The sequence below is a fragment of the Jaculus jaculus genome, chromosome 7 (genome assembly GCF_020740685.1).
Source record: "Jaculus jaculus isolate mJacJac1 chromosome 7, mJacJac1.mat.Y.cur, whole genome shotgun sequence".
Classification (NCBI taxonomy): Eukaryota; Metazoa; Chordata; class Mammalia; order Rodentia; family Dipodidae; genus Jaculus; species Jaculus jaculus.
This window is the reverse complement of record NC_059108.1, coordinates 112,194,974-112,207,550: the sequence shown is the minus strand read 5'-3', so window position 1 is coordinate 112,207,550 and position 12,577 is coordinate 112,194,974. Positions and strand designations below refer to the sequence as shown.

General features: G+C 43.9%; 1 protein-coding gene across 5 annotated transcripts in view; it reads left to right on the top strand.

The window, feature by feature from the left end:
* The window catches only part of Ccdc198 (coiled-coil domain containing 198), a 54,247-nt gene that overhangs the window by 12,608 nt on the left and 29,062 nt on the right, over positions 1 to 12,577 (top strand). For 4 of the 5 annotated variants that reach the window (XM_045153760.1, XM_045153761.1, XM_045153759.1 and 1 more), the window contains exons 3-5: positions 3,605 to 3,691; positions 5,084 to 5,185; positions 8,450 to 8,609. In XM_045153760.1, the coding sequence (XP_045009695.1) occupies positions 3,605 to 3,691; positions 5,084 to 5,185; positions 8,450 to 8,609 (349 nt within the window). The remainder of the gene's footprint in view (positions 1 to 3,604; positions 3,692 to 5,083; positions 5,186 to 8,449; positions 8,610 to 12,577) is intronic. The other variant, XM_012948030.2, reaches the window with a different exon arrangement.

Genomic DNA, 12,577 nt, shown 5'->3' with positions numbered 1-12,577 from the left:
CCATCTCAACATAGTAATATGGATATGTTTTCTGAAGTTGACAGCACAGTTAAAGTTTCCAAACGTTCAACTATATGTATACCAATAATAGTGGTATGTTACGCATCAGTAGCTGCAACAGCTTTTCTATGTTCTGTAGTTGTCTGAACAAAATTGTAGAGTCATCCAGCATGCTTATTTAAAAAAAAAAAAAAGTAAACAAAATCCCAGAAAACAGCCAAGTTCTGTTACTGTTATGGTACCCGGCATAGGTGATTTTAAATGATTCAAAATACCTTTGCTGGTTCGACTCAGTTTTTCAGTCCTCCTCTAGAAACAAATCCTCCACCATCTATTGTGCTAAGGTGCCTTTATTCACTCCAGGCAGTCCAGAATCTCTTGAGACCCCAATCTAGAAAGAACTCACCAGCATCTCTGACAGAGTTCTGAAAAATATCTGCTCCTGGGACATTCCCCAGGCTGAGGCAATCTTATTCTCCGGTCAATTACCTAGAAGTTTCTTTTCTGAATATTGAGTACAATGGCATATTAGTACCTAGACGTGGTGTGAAGCAGTGGCTGCAGTCTTACGGCCTCACCATGAAGACCCAAACCCTAAAGACTTGCTCATGCAAAGGAGACCACACCTTCCATGCTCCTTCCTCCAACTCCACCACTAGCCACGGCCAATTCTTCCTTTCAAGGGTGTCTGGAGGATTCCCTCTCCCAAAGTCTCCCTTGGTCAGGCAGGCCCTGCAAAGTTGAGAGCCAGGAAACAAACTTCTCTTACTGTATGGGTACATCATGAGTACATTCATCTCACATTGCATCTCTGCTAGACTAGGCTACAGGACCATTCCCGGTGGGAGGTGAGGCTAGGACAGAGCCAGTTCCTGCCATAAACTCACACTGCTGGCACGTATCGCGGGATGTCTCTGCTTGGACTTCATGCCCTTTTCCCCTTCTTTTCTTGCTTGCCAGTCAACTTTATGCTGCTCCAGCCCAAAGGAGTGCTGGCTGCTCTTTTCACAAGTCAGGACCAGGGACCCAGAAATGGCTGTGGAGGAAGTCATGGGAGACCCTAGTCATACTCCCAACTATAAGTGCCAGATGCTCCAGCCTTTCTGTCGTCTTTTAGCTTGGTCACCTTGAAAGACAAGCTGTCTTCTAGGTCTACTCCTTGATCACAATCACACCAGAGTGGAAAACATTTTCTTTAAGTTTTAAAGTATTTTATTTATTTATTTATTGGAGAAAGAGAGAGAAAGAGGCAGAGGCAGATACAGAGAGAGAATGGGCACGTCAGAGCCTCTATCACTGCAAACAAACTCGAGATGCAGGCCCCACCTTGTGCATCTGGTTTACATGAGTACTGGGGAATAGAACCTGGGTCCATGCACATACATGCATGTGCGTCTGCATACAGTGTTGCAGTCTGGTTCGAATTGCTGGCAGAAATCACCCGACCAAGAGCAGCTTGTGGGGAAAAAGGTTTATTTTGGCTTATAGACTTGAGGGAAAGCTCCATGGTGGGAGGGAAAATGAAGGCATGAACAGATGGTGGACATTACCTCCTGGCCAGCATCAGTTGGACAACAGGAACAGAAGGGTATGCCAAACACTGGCGAGGGGAAACTGGCTATAACACCCATAAGCCCACCCCTAACAATACACTGCCTCCAGCAGGCATTAATCCCCAAATCTCCATCAGCTGGGAACCTAGCATTCAGAACACCTAATTTTATGAGGGACACCTGACTCTGACCACTACACACACATTGTACTCACACACATGTGAACGTGCACACACACGCACATTAAAAAAAAAAAAAACTTTCCTCAGGAAACATGCTCCGACTGCCTCTTTAGCCCTTCCTTTCCTTCTGTATTAGTTTTCTAAGGCCAAATTTCACGAAGAGATGTTAATTGCCTCCCAGTGCAGAAAGCTCAGAGACTGAGATGAAGGTATCTATGGGGTCAGTTCCTTCTGAGGGCTGTGAGGGAGATTTTGTTTCTTGCTAGGAGTCCTTGCTATCCCCTGGCTTGTGAAAGCATCACCCCTGTCATTGTTCTCATTGTTACATGGTGTCCTCCCTATATATGTAGCTATATCCAAATTTCTCCATTTTTCATGAGAAAACTGTTAGATCAACCCACTCTACTTTAGTTTGACCCCTGTTTCCAAATAATGTCACATTTTGGAGTAATGGGGGCTAAGATTTCCACATATGAACAGAAGTAAGGACTCACTTCAGTAAACGTCATGCCCCACTCATTTCCAAGTTTGGTTTTCCCAGTCATGTAGCGTCACAATCCTGCCCGGAAGAGTCCTCCAAAACACCACTTGCAGTGGGTCCTTCTTACATAAAGTCTCATGTCGCCTACAGATCATAAGCTCTGTGACGCATCAGGTTCATTTTCTTGTAATTTATTTTTTCTTAATTTTTGTTTATTTTTATTTATTTATTTGAGAGTGAGAGAGAGAGAAAGAGGCAGAGAGAAAGAGAATGGGTGCACCACGGCCTCCAGCCACTGCAAATGAACTCCAGATGCATGCACCCCCTTGTGCATCTGGCTAATGTGGGTCCTGGGGAACTGAGCCTCGAACTGGGGTCCTTAAGCTTCATAGGCAAGCGCTTAACCACTAAGCCATCTCTCCAGCCCTTGCAACTTATTTTTATGAGAGAGAGGGAATTGGCACACCACTGCCTCCAGCCACTGCAATCGAACTCCAGATACGTGTGCCACCTTGTGCATCTGGCTTATGTGAGACCTGGAGAGTCAAACATGGGTCCTTAGGCTTCACAGGCAAGCACCTTAACCACTAAGCAATCTCTCTAGCCTTGGGTTCATTTTTTGTTGGCCATTGCACCTCCATGTTATTTAGTAAGCACTTACTGGGTGACCAGTAAACCCTCCAGGTCCCTCCTTGCATGTCAGTGTGGAAAAAACCAGCTTCATCCCTCATTTGGAGCTATTTCACCTCTTAGTGCTAAATTTGCAGAGCATAATGAAATCATTGGAGGTAAGAAAAGCTGGAGACATAGCCACAGACACAAAATGCTGCCCTGTCTTAGTGAACTCTTGAAGCTCCAATAAGATGTCTCACATCAAGCCTAGTCTCTGCTAGAAAAAGATGTCTCCGCCATTTGTGACCACGTTGTACTTTCCCTTTAAGTGTATCATAGTCATCAGGGATTATTACTGATGAGTCTAATAACTCTTCTGGGAGCTTCTCAGGAGACCTTCCAAAGAGCTCATTTCTTAAGAGATAGGAATAGCTCAACTGGATGGTAAGGGATGGGTAAAACAAAGTACCTCCCTGGGACCTCCTTCATTACTAATAGTCCAAGACCCCAGCTATTTGACAACTTTGGATATGGTTCCTCAGTCAGAGGGAACAGGTCTCTTAACTCAGGACAATAGAAGAGTTAAAAAAAAAAAAAAAGCAGAGAGGTCAAATCGCCCTTTATTTAGATGCCGCTGCTCTATGGTTGGAATCACCTTCCTTGTGTGCTCCTGGGGCTGCTTTTGCAAAGTGCTCAGAGAGTTTAACGTCTGGCTTTTGTGTTTCATCATCTCATGGCTTGAGAAATGCTGAATATTCTAAATGTTGGATTTCCAGAAGCTTGAACCCATTGATCTGCCACAAATAACTACCCCTGAAGGGCTCCTGAGCCAGCAAGAAGCCAAGCTAAGGCACAAAGCACAGGTGAGCTGTGGTTGCTGGAAGGGGCCATGAGCTGGGGAGCTGCATGGGATTGGGTGAGCAGTTCTCTTCATCCTCCTGCTTACCAAAGAGCTCAAAGCCAAATCAGGGAGCTGGGTCTGGCAGGTAGAACGTTTCAAAGCTGGCCGTGCTCGCTTGTGCCTGCCTCCGACTGGCAAATGGCCCTTAGCTCTTGGATGAGCCCTGGGCTCTTTCTGCTTTGTGGTGAAAACAGAGCCCAATAGATGACACAGGAACTTTATTAGTGAGCCTAGAAGTTTTCAATGGTAAAAAAAAAAAAAAAAAAAAAAAATCTAGCACAACCCTTCCCTTCTGTCTCTACTCACTTTAAAACTCTTCATTCTGTTTCCAGGAGAGGTCTTACATAATGTTGTCCCTGACTTCTCTGTCATCAGCTGACCAAACTGTGACCCTGGGACAGGTCTTCTACAGATGTGTCCCTGCTATTATCTGGTGATGTTCTGCTAGGGAAAGCTTAAACTTCCCTCACAGAGAAATGAAAGCTATAAAGCTATGATGTAGAACTCCTTTTCAACACTTTGCTGACTCTCTTTGGAGCCAGCTAAGGCTGCTAAAGGGTTGGCTGGCTTGGCAGTAGATACTCTGGTACTATAGGTCCTAAATGCATTATGACGCTCATGTGGAGAGGGCCCTTCCCCGAGCTTCGCACCAGCAGGCACGGGTACCATCCACAGGAAACCATTGTTGTCACCAGCCCGCCTCTTCTCCTTCCAGACAAGAGCAGGTGACAAATGCAAATATATTTACCACTGCTTGACCTCAATAACCACCTTCACCGTCCCACTGAAGTTCATGACAAACCTAGGGGAGACCACGGAGTCACAAAGTGTCAACTTCAAATCCTTCATCAACTACCACGCTCCTCAGAGCTTACAGTCTCTTATAAGAACACAGGAGACAAATAGATCCCTTTAACCACTCAATAAGAGAGCCCCTCTCATTTCACAACCAGCCAGTCCATTAACAGTAGAAGAGGCGAGGAAAAGACAGCCTCATCAAACCAAAACACATTTCTAGAGAGATACTAAAGGGCAGCTGTTGGCAGGAGAAAAGATGTGTTGTCAAATTGAGACTATCAAACTGAAACTGTCAAAACTTTTATATTCAAGGCTTACAAAGAGATGCAACAGGAGCCTTTAAAAAGGCACCATATCTACAGCAGAATGCCACCTCATTCTCTGATGGTGATACAAAGGACTTGTCAGGGACACACCGTTGTCTACCTGTAATCATCACAGAAATCTCTGGATTATGATGGATTAAGATCTCTTTCTGTTCCAAGAAGGGCTTAATGCTGCAAATTGCAGTCAGTTAACAATTACCCCACAGTAATGAATGTGTCACCTTTCATAGCAGGAACCGGGAAAGAATATGCAAGTTCCGATGTACACTTCTGGGAAAAGACAATATTTACATAAGATGCAAATGCTGGAAATGAACCATAAAAGACAAGAGGTAAATATGGGACGACTGTCATGTTTGCCAAGTTGATACCCATCATCGCTGCCCTGGTGCGTGAGTGTCATCAGGTGTATGTGTCCACTCTGTACTTAGCATTTTTTTGTTTTTATTTTTAAAAATATTTTATCTTTCTTTATTTGAGAAAGGGGGTGGGCAGAAAGCAAGAGAATGGGCTCACTAGGGCCTCCAGCCACTGCAAACGAACTCCAGATGCAAGTGTGCCCCCCTTGTGCATCTGGCTTACGTGGGTCCTGGGAATTGAACCTGGGTCCTTTGGCTTTGCAGGCAAGTACCTTAACCACTAAACCATTTCTCCAGCCCCATTTTTAAATTTTATTTATTTATTTATTTATTTATTTATTTATTTATTTATTTGAGAGGGGCGGGAAGGAAAGAGGCAGATGAGAGAGTGAGAATGTGGTGTGCCAGGGCCTTTAGCCACTGCAAACAAACTCCACATGCATACATCACCTGTGCATCTGGCTTTCGTGGTTCCTAGTGAACCGAGCCCGAGTCCTTAGGCTTCACAAGCAAGTACCTTAACCACTAAGCCATCTCTTCAGTCCTGCACTTAGCATTTTGAAATTAGACACTGAAGCTCAAGATTCAGTTACAGAAGCAAGGATTATGTAGGAAGATTCCCTTTTGCTACAAGCCCTGTTGAGTCATTTCTCTTTTCAGTGCCCTGGAGGGTATATCTGTACGTCAGGTGTCTTTTTTTTTTAAGGCAAGCCCAACAGACTGCCTTGTCATTATGCGAGAGTGAGAGAGAGAGAGAATTGGCATGCCAGGGCCTCCAACCACTGCCACTGAATTCCAGACATGTATACCCCCTTGTGTGCATGTGCCACCTTGTGTACTTGTGTCATGGTGCATCTGGCTTACGTGGGACCTGGAGAGGCAAACATGAGTCCTTAAGCTTCATAGCCAAGTGCCTTGACCACTAAGCCATCTCTCCAGGCCTGAGGCGTCACTTTTAAAGACAACTTGCTTCTTTCTGACCTTCTGGCTCCAGCCAGAAAATGAGGGTGTCAACTCAAAGCACAAAGCTGTCACTTCAAAGGGAATAAGAGGTTATTCTGGAGCCAAGTCTGAGTGGCCATGGCCTAGGAAAACAGATTTAAGTGACCCTCAATTCCATGTTCCAACATGTTAACAATTTCACGAAGTGTTTATAATGATAGTGCAAAAGAAGGTCATATCTCAAGGCACTTTTCAAATACATTGGTGAAAACACCAGGTAGTCCAGTTACAGCAGAGCAGGGAAATCTCGGCTGGCGGTCCTCCAATGCTATCTGGTGACATTCTTAGCCTTTGGGTTGGTGGCGGCTGGTGGTCTGTTAGTACATTACAAGGGTCTTTCCTGCTCACCTGGTAGTCACAGGATGTTAGGTCAGAGGTGGGCAATAAATGGCTATACAGGGGGCTAAAAATAGCCCAAAATAATTTGGCTCTGAATCTACCACATCCCATCTCTCTAAAAATCACACAAGTTCTGTTAGTCGGTCAGCCTCGTAGGATGTTGGGATGAGGTACAACTGCTTATCAGAAACTTCAGTTCACAAGGTAGATATTTCTTGATTTAGCCAAAGAAGGTTGAGGAGGTAGTCTTTCCTCTGACTCCTAGGCCTCTCCCTATAATGCATGCCATAGAATTACCTAGTGAGAAAGACTTTGTTGCTGGTTCTACTGGGTCACACCTGTTGTCCCAGCATTTGTGAAGCTGTGGAAGAGGACTGCCATCAGTTCAAGACCAGACCTGGCTACATAGCGAGTTCTAGGCCAGCCCAAATGACAAAATGAAACCTTTCCCACAGTCCACACCGTCACAAAAAAAAAAAAAAAAAAGTTTTGTTAGCTTATTTTCTGCTGGTATAAGAGAATCACACACTCTAGGGCTGGAGGGATGGCTTAGTGGTTAAGGTATTTGCCTGCAAAGCCAAAGGGCCCAGGTTTGATACCCCAGGACCCACGTTAGCCAGATGCACAAGGGCATGCACATGTCTACAGTTTGTTTTCAGTGGCTAGAGGCCCTGGCACAGCCATTCTCTCTCTCCCACCCTTTCTCTGTCAAATAAATAAAAATAAAATATTTTTAAAAGAGAGAATCGCACACTCTTATTAATTAATATTGCTCATGGCTTTGGAGGCTTGGAACTCTAAGATCAAAGTGCTAACATCTGATGTGAGCTTTCTTGCTCTGCTACGACGTGGCAGGTGGTATCACAGGTGAGAGACAGCGTGCATGAAGGCAAGAGGACAGGGCTAAAAGGAGAATGACAGCCGAACTAGCCCTCTTTATAACGACCCACTTCAGTAGGCCCTCCTGTGATAATGGCCCTAATCTATCAAGAGGAAGGCGTCCTGACCACCTAAACAGCTCTTAAGGGCGCACCTTCAAATGCATTAACATAAGATTTGGGAGGCTGGGCTGGAGAGATGGCTTAGCAGTTAAGGCACTTGTCTGGACCCAGGTTCCGTTCCCCAGTACCCACATAATCCAGATGCACAAAGTGGTACATGTGTCTGGAGTTTGTTTTCAGTAGCTAGAGGCCCTGGTGTGCCCATTCTCTCCCTCCCTCTCCCTCCCCCCACCCCTTATCTCTCTCTGCTTCTCTCCCAAATAAATAAAATATTTTTTAAAAAAAAAATTGGGAGGCGGTGTGCTGGATAAATGGCTGAATAGTTAAGGTGCTTGCCTGCAAAACCAAAGGACCCATGTTCAATTCCCCAGAACCCATGTAAGCCAGATGCACATGGTGTCGCATACATCTGGAGTTGGCTTGCAGTGGCTAGAGACCTTGGCACACCCATTCATTCTCTCTCATAAATAAATAAAATATTTTTAAGAATTGGGAGGTTGTTTCCAACTCCGGAACTGTAATGGACACTTTGTAGCCTTCTAGTAAGGAATCCTTTCACCAGCAACGCCTGCAGCCCTCCTATGGCAGCTCCCACTCGATTGAAGGAGCCTGTAGTTAGCCTCTGCGATTCCAAACTTGTCATGTCTCCTGGGCAGAAGAAAAGTTTCCACAAGCATCCTTATCTTAGTTGAGCCATGCCTTTATGAGACTGTGAGCGTACTTACCTTTCTCCTAAAAAGCTTGAGAATAAAGGCCTCGTGCCTGAGCAGGACAAAGGAGCCCGCACTGTACTGAGGGGACTGCGGGTCTCTGAACGGTGCCGTGCTGTGTGGGTTCAGCTCTGGCGAAGTTAGGTTGACGAGAACATTAACCTTTTGTACCCGACCATTTTCAGGCCCAAATGGAGTTGAAGAAAAGTCTTCACAAGGAAGCAAGAATTAATAAGCAAAAATTGAAAGATCATAGAGGCAAGAAAATCCTTCAAAGCCTGCCAAGAAAGAAGGACTGCGACGTTCTGACCATACTGCCCGATGAAACCGTGAACAGAAGCCTGGGTAAGTTGTGCCATTTCGGTAGTAAAATAGTTCAAGTATTGTTTTGGTTTGGTTTTGGGTTTCTTTGAAATAAGGTCTCACTATGTAGTCCAGACTGGTCTCAAACTTGTGATCCTCCTGCCTTAGGCTTCTGAGTGGTATAATTTGAGCTTTAAAAAAAAAATTACGGACTTCCGGTTAAGATGGCGGCGTAGGTACCACGCCAAAACAGCCTAGGGGGGAAAAAGACCAAAAAACTCAGCAAAATACACACTTTTACTAAAAAGTGAGGTGTATAGGAAATTGAGGCGGCAGTGGAGAAGTAGAAGAGTTATAGAGCATCCAGAGCCCGCACAGGCGGGAAGGGCGGCTCCGGAAGCTCGGCCAATTGCCGCAACCACGGCGCAGCAGAAAACCGCCATACTCTCGGCTCAAGCCGCAGGAGAAGCCAGGTGCAGAATTTTCCCCTCACACCGCGCTCTCCGCAACTCGGGAAACATGAGGGGAGAGCGGCAGCGAGCAGCGGAGGAGAAGACCGCGAGGTAGAAGAACACGTGGAGCAGCGAGAGAACCAGAGCAGCCACGGCTCCCTCCCCTCCCCCACCGCCTGAGCCCAGCTCCAGCAAACACAGCAGCGGCCCGGGACCGGCCACGCCAACTTGGGCTGACGGCGGGACCCAAGCAGGAGCAGAGTTCGGCAGCAACTTCAGCGGCTCCAGCACCGGTACCAGCAGCCCCAGCAGCAGCGGACCCAGGAGCGGCAGCGGCGGCAGATCCCGCAGCAGCTGCTTCGGGGGGGAGCAGCGGCAGTGGACACGGTAGCAGCAGCTTCAGCAGCGGTGGTGGCTCCGGTGGTGGCAGCTACGACATCAGCAGAGGCAGCAGCAGCGGCTCGGTTTGCCCCCGTAGGAAAAGCAAGTGCCCAGCTCCAGAAATCAGAACAGCAGCCCGACGACCCAGGCAGCAACTTGACTGAGACCAAAATCACCCAAGGTAACTGGGATTGCACCAGGGAAGGGTCTCACTTGGTCACAAGCTGACTTGGATCCCTCAACAGACCAGAAATCTAAACCTCTTTGTTGATAGAGGATCTGGTCATTATAATAACTACTCTTGCATACATACTCAGGGCTGTTTTTGATTGAATGTGTACAGTGTTTAGTTAAATTTTAGAATCTACCTGTATTTTATTCCACTCAGCCTGCTTGAATACTCCTATAGCAGGGAAACTCAACCCCTAAGAACATCTTTGTAGATACTCTGAGAGTCTTAAGAGCCACACCTAATACCTTAAGGTCCTACCCTGAAAATATATTACATCAAATCAATTGATACAGCTAAGAATACACAGCTAGCTAGAAAATCCAAGCATTAACTTAATCCAAGATGCAAAAATATATACATTATAACACAAGAAACACTAAAAAGCAAGACGATATAAATCCACCTAAAAGTATTAATGCATCAGAAATGTCCTCCAGTGAGAAAGAGTTAGAGGAAATACCTGAGAAAGAGTTCAAAAGAATAATTATAAATATGTTCAAAGAGGTCAAAGAACACATGAAAATAATCAAAGAAGAAATCAAAGAGGAAATCAAAGAGGAAATCAAAGGAATCAAAGAAGAGGCAGGACACCAATTTAATGAAATAAAGAAGGCAATACAAGACATAAATAGGGAAATAGAAATAATAAAGAAAAACCAGTCAGAATTACTAGCAATGAAGAACACAGTTAATGAAATAAAAAACTCTGTAGAAAATCTCACCAGTAGGATGGATGAGGGAGAGGACAGAATATCTAAGCTAGAAGACCAGGTGGCAGACCTAATGCAGTCCAACAAAGAGAAAGACAAACTTATAGAAAAGTATGAGTGGGAATTTCAAGATATTCGGGACACTATGAAAAGATCCAATATAAGAATTCAGGGCATAGTAGAAGGAGAAGAAATCCACTCCAGAGGCATAGTAGGCATCTTCAACAAAATCATAGAGGAAAATTTCCCCCAAATTGGGAAAGAGGTGCCAATACAGATACAGGAAGCCTTTAGAACCCCAGCCAGACAAAACCCAGAAAGAACCTCTCCTCGCCACATTATAATCAAACTTCCAAACACACAAACCAAAGAAAAAATATTGAAAGCAGTTAGAGAGAAAAATCAAGTTACCTACAAAAGCAAGCCCATCAGGATTACAGCAGATTATTCAACACAAACTTTTAAAGCCAGAAGGGCTTGGAGTGATATATTCCAAGTTCTGAAAGATAACAACTGTCAACCAAGGTTACTTTATCCTGCAAAGTTATCCATTCAAATAGATGGAGAAATAAAGACATTCCATGACAAAAGCAGGTTAAAGGAGTATTTGAAGACAAAACCAGCTCTACAGAAAATACTTGATAGAATCCTCCATGTTGAACAAAAGGAAAAGCACACATATAAGGAACCTAGAAAAAACCAGCTATACTCAAATACCAGTTAACAGAAGAGAGCACAGGTAGAACCAGTAACACACACACACACAAAAAAAAATGGCAAACATAAATACACACCTTTCAATAATATCTCTTAATATCAACGGTCTCAATGCCCCAACGAAAAGACATAGATTTGCAGACTGGGTTAAAAAGCAGGATCCTACAATTTGTTGTCTCCAAGAAACTCACCTTTCTACAAAGGATAGACATTATCTTAGGGTGAAAGGTTGGAAGACGGTGTTTCAAGCAAATGGGCCTAGAAAACAAGCAGGGGTTGCTATCCTAATATCAGACAGGGTAGACTTTAGTCCGACGTTAGTCAAGAAAGATAAGGAAGGTCACTTTATATTGATTAAGGGCACACTCCAACAGGAGGACATTACAATCCTAAACATATATGCACCTAACATGGGGGCTCCCAAATTCGTCAAACAAACACTATTAGAACTAAGGTCACAGATAACACCAAACACAGTGGTGGTGGGTGACTTTAACACCCCACTCTCATCAATTGACAGGTCATCCAGGGAAAGAATAAACAGAGAGGCATCTGGACTAAATGAGGTCATAGAAGGAATGGACCTAACACATATATACAGGACATTTCATCCAAAGGCTGCAGAATATACATTCTTTTCAGAAGCACATGGAACATTCTCTAAAATAGACCATATATTAGGACACAAAGCAAATCTTAACAAATTCAGGAAAATTGAAATAATTCCTTGCATTCTATCTGACCACAATGGAATTAAACTACAAATCAGTAGCAAGAAAGGCTATAGAGCATACACAAAATCATGGAAACTAAACAACACACTACTTAATGATGAGTGGGTCAATGAAGAAATCAAAAAGGAAATCAAAAAATTTATAGAGTCAAATGATAATGAGAACACAACATACCAAAATCTCTGGGACACAATGAAGGCAGTTCTAAGAGGTAAATTTATAGCCTTAAGTGCCTATATTAAGAAATTAGAAAGGTCGCAAGTAAACGACCTAATGCTTCGCCTTAAAGCCTTGGAAAAAGAAGAACAAGGCAAACCAAAAATTAGTAGTCGGGAAGAAATAATAAAGATTAGGGCAGAAATTAATGAAATAGAAACAAAAAGAACAATCCAAAGAATTAATGAAACAAAGAGTTGGTTCTTTGAAAGGATAAACAAGATTGATAAACCCTTAGCAAATCTGACCAAAAGAAAGAGAGAAGAGACACAAATTAATAAAATCAGAGATGAACAAGGTAACATCACAACAGATTCCAGAGAAATTCAAAAAATTATAGGGACATACTATAAAAGCATATACTCCACAAAGTATGAAAATCTGAAAGAAATGGATGATTTCCTTGATCTATATGACCTACCTAAATTAAATCAAAATGAGATTAATCACTTAAATAGACCTATAACAAACATGGAGATCCGAACAGTTATCAATAATCTCCCAACTAAAAAAAGCCCAGGCCCGGATGGATTCACTGCTGAATTTTACCAGACTTTTAAGGAAGAGC